The sequence below is a fragment of the Mastomys coucha genome, unplaced genomic scaffold (assembly GCF_008632895.1).
Source record: "Mastomys coucha isolate ucsf_1 unplaced genomic scaffold, UCSF_Mcou_1 pScaffold11, whole genome shotgun sequence".
NCBI lineage: Eukaryota > Metazoa > Chordata > Mammalia > Rodentia > Muridae > Mastomys > Mastomys coucha.
In genome coordinates this window covers 5,452,833-5,456,860 of record NW_022196893.1, presented here as the reverse complement: position 1 = coordinate 5,456,860, position 4,028 = coordinate 5,452,833, and the positions used below count along the sequence as shown (strand labels likewise).

Sequence of the window (4,028 nt, the reverse complement as noted above, 5' to 3'; positions counted from 1 at the left end):
GCTGTGAAGGGGCGGGTCCTTGAGGGCACCCGCGGGAGGGGAGCGAGTAGGCGCGGGAGAGGCGGGGCCTGCGGCAGGAGAGGGCGCGGGCGGGCTCTGGCGCGGAGCCTGGGCGCGGCCAATGGGAGCCAGGGCTCCACGAGCTGCCGCCCACGGACCCCGCGCAGCATAAATAGCCGCCGGTGGCGGCTTCAGTGCAGTGCTCCGGTGAGCAGTCCTCCAGCAGCCGCAGTCTCTGGGCCTCTCCAGCTTCAGCGGCGACGAGCCTGCTACACTCCCTAAACTCCTCCGGCACCGCGCACCTGCCACCGCCACTGCCGCTGCAGCCGCCGGCTCTGCTACCTTCAGGCTTCTGCCTCTGAGGAGTTCTTAGCCTGTTCGGAGCCGCAGCACCGGCAAGCAGATGGAGCTGGACCATATGACCACTGGCGGCCTCCACGCCTACCCTGCCCCGCGGGGTGGGCCGGCCGCCAAACCCAATGTGATCCTGCAGATTGGTAAGTGCCGAGCTGAGATGCTGGAGCACGTACGGAGGACCCACCGGCATCTGTTGACCGAAGTGTCCAAGCAGGTGGAGCGAGAGCTGAAAGGGTTGCACAGGTCGGTGGGCAAGCTGGAGAACAACTTGGACGGCTACGTGCCCACCGGCGACTCACAGCGCTGGAAGAAGTCCATCAAGGCCTGTCTTTGCCGCTGCCAGGAGACCATCGCCAACCTGGAGCGCTGGGTCAAGCGTGAGATGCACGTGTGGAGGGAGGTCTTCTACCGTCTGGAGAGGTGGGCCGACCGCCTGGAGTCCATGGGCGGCAAGTACCCAGTGGGCAGCGAGCCGGCCCGCCACACCGTCTCTGTAGGTGTGGGGGGTCCAGAGCCCTACTGCCAGGAAGCTGATGGCTATGACTATACTGTTAGCCCCTATGCCATCACCCCACCACCTGCCGCAGGAGAACTGCCTGAACAGGAGTCAGTTGAGGCTCAGCAATACCAGTCTTGGGGGCCAGGTGAGGATGGGCAACCAAGCCCTGGTGTGGATACACAGATCTTCGAGGACCCACGGGAGTTCCTGAGCCACCTGGAAGAGTACCTGCGGCAGGTGGGTGGCTCTGAAGAATATTGGCTGTCCCAGATCCAGAACCACATGAATGGGCCAGCCAAGAAGTGGTGGGAGTTCAAGCAGGGCTCGGTGAAGAACTGGGTGGAGTTCAAGAAGGAGTTTCTGCAGTACAGTGAAGGCACACTCTCCCGCGAAGCCATTCAGCGGGAGCTGGACCTGCCGCAGAAGCAGGGCGAGCCGCTTGACCAGTTCCTCTGGCGCAAGCGGGACCTGTACCAGACTCTGTATGTGGACGCTGAGGAGGAGGAGATCATTCAGTACGTGGTGGGCACCCTGCAGCCCAAGCTCAAGCGCTTTCTCCGCCACCCACTCCCCAAGACCCTGGAGCAGCTCATCCAGAGGGGCATGGAAGTGCAGGATGGCCTGGAGCAGGCAGCTGAGCCTTCTGGCACCCCACTGCCCACAGAGGATGAGACTGAGGCACTCACACCTGCTCTTACCAGCGAGTCAGTAGCCAGTGACAGGACCCAGCCTGAATAGAGGGGCCAGCCCAGGGTCCCCAGCCTGTCTGCCACACCCAGCCTGTGGCTTTTGCCAACTAGGACTTAAGCTGGGGCTGACTCCCAAAGGGACGCCCTGTCCAGCCAGACATCTACTCACCCACTGGCCTGACTCACAACTGCCACACAACCATGCTCCGTGGACAGAACATCAAGAAGCCCCTCTCCCATAGGGCTCCCACCTGCCACCTACCCCTCACCTGTCTGCCCTGGTCTTGGCCCCAGCCCCATTGGCCTCACCCTCTACACTCTCAGACCATCACAGAACACCTCTGGCTTCCTCATTCTGCTCCAGTGTCCAGGGCCCTTTGGGTAATCAAGAAAACAGATGTCTGAAAGGCAAAGGAAAGAAGGCACCAAAACCCAGGGGACATCCCAGTGCAGATGCTAGAGCAGAATCAGAGATGCTGAGGGAACCTCAACTTCCGGGGATGGAGCCCGCTCCTACAGACACAGCAGATCCAGCTGGTGCCCTAGCTGCCTCCCAGAGCAACTGGCCAGTCTTGGGAGGGGAGCTATAGCCCCAAATGCAGCTGAAGCAGCAGACCTGACATCCTGGCACCTCCTGGCCCCCAGGTGAGCCCTGTTCCATGTATCTTAGAGCTGGGGGAGAGGGCCAGAACCAAGTCCACTTTCCAGGAGCCCTTCAAGGCTTCCCTGGCAAATGAGCTGCAAGGGTGGAGTAAAGTGGCATCAGGGTGGGCGCCATTATAGTGGGCACTGGTACTTCATGGTCCAAGGAGGGGGCTGAGGTGGGGGTGGTTCTGGGGGAGTTTGCTAAGCCAGCTCACCGGGGACCCTGTGATTTCTCACCCCAGCAGTGATTCATACCAGTGAAGAAAAGCAGAGCTCAGCTCCGTGACTCAGCCATGACAGGCGGAGGGTCCCAGAGGGGCTGAGCCCTCACACCCAGCTGAGGCAGCGGCTGGAGCCCACAGAGCCAGGAGAACAACACCAGGTAAGAGAGAGAGTCTTGCCTCCTATCCTGACCAAGCCCCAGATCCCAGCCACTCTCCAGATTTCTGGGCTATCTGAGAAGTCCTGACAGGCCCCAGGGGTATCAGCTGGGAGCAGGGTAACCTGGTGTCCCTCCGGGATCTAGTGGTGAGCAGTTCTCTAACCATCTAGCTGCTTTCTGTCTCCTTCAGGTCTCAAGGCTGCTGAGAAGTCTTTCCTGCCATGTCTGGAACGGGCACTACCACAGCACCAGCACCATCCCCTCCTCTCTTGAAGCTGCCTGCACAGAGGTTCCAAGACACTTTTAAGGCAGAGAAAACAGGATCACAGAGAGGAGGTGCCTGGCAGAGGGCAGCACCCCAGCTCGGCCTGAGAGCTGAAGATGAAGACAAGCCAGCGTGCAACCACGGGTCTGCCATGATGCCCGCCCCGCTGGCCACTCACTAGCTGCCTGCCACGAGCCACTGCAGCTTGAGCAGGGTCTGTACCCTTGGCCCTCCTAGCACAGAGCCCAGCTCGCTGCGTGGCCCTTGGCTCCCCCCGCCAGAAGGTTGCAGGAGCCTTAAGGCTTGGGCCTGAGCCCAGCCTGATCTTCAGTGCTGTGCCCCACCCAGACTGGGCCCAGCCCAGTCCCAGGAGACCCCAGGCCTTGGCTCCTAGGCTGTTCCAGGCACTTCCCTGATCTGCCTGGTGATTGCCCAGCTGAAACCTTATCCATGCTCCAGCTCCAACCACCTTGTGCTGTGCACCTGTGTCTGCAGTCTGAGCAGGCTTTGTTGCGGTTCCTCCATCTGCCTGGTCTATTGGTATTCTGAGACCAGTTCCACTGATGTTCTGACAGATCCTCCACCCTGTGCCCCTGCCAGCCCCCAAAGGTTTATTTTTGCACATAAGCCATGACCCATATTCATTTGGCTGGCAGAGGGTGTAGGTAGGCCCTGGGGACTAGGGAGACCCTGGAGATCTCAAGAGAGTGTGGCTATTCCCTATTTTCACCAAGCCTTGAATATCCAGCCAGGCCATCTGCCCATACCATCTTACCTCAAAGACAGACCTATATATATATATATATAAGATTTTGTTAATAAAACTATGAAACTTATTGGGAGTATGTGCCATTTCTTGAGGGTGTGGGATGAAGCAGGACCTCAGAGGAGGCTGCTCACCTGAGGGTGGCTGCTCAAGGAGGTAAGGAACCCCAGAAAACTTCTAAGTCTGGAATCCTCAGCCTTAAAGGCCTCTAGGGCCCCCAAAGGCCAACCCTATGGTCTCTAGGCCTGGACAGGCCCTTGAATCCTCATGCTGGGGTGCTAGGTGTGCTGCAAGGGATCTCTTCTGCAGAACTGGGCTCGCCCAGCCTGCTCAGCCTGCCCAGCCTGGAATCTGGAGACAGGGTCAATGTTCTCTCTAAAGGATGGTGCACATCATCTTTCTGGCCTTCAGTTTTCTTATCTACA

At 59.4% G+C, this 4,028-nt stretch overlaps 1 protein-coding gene across 2 annotated transcripts; it reads left to right on the top strand.

Annotated features, from left to right (window-relative positions):
* The first annotated feature begins 204 nt into the window (after positions 1-204).
* Arc (activity regulated cytoskeleton associated protein) lies at positions 205-3,600 on the top strand. 2 transcript variants are annotated; one of them, XM_031357747.1, is made up of 3 exons: positions 205-2,190; positions 2,436-2,572; positions 2,763-3,600. In XM_031357747.1, exon 1 carries the CDS (start codon positions 404-406, stop codon positions 1,592-1,594), a length of 1,191 nt encoding a protein of 396 aa, XP_031213607.1. In that variant the 5' UTR covers positions 205-403; the 3' UTR covers positions 1,595-2,190; positions 2,436-2,572; positions 2,763-3,600. The 2 variants fall into 2 exon arrangements, with proteins under 2 accessions (XP_031213607.1, XP_031213604.1); XM_031357744.1 differs by having other exon boundaries at positions 2,433-2,572.
* Positions 3,601-4,028: the final 428 nt, after the last annotated feature.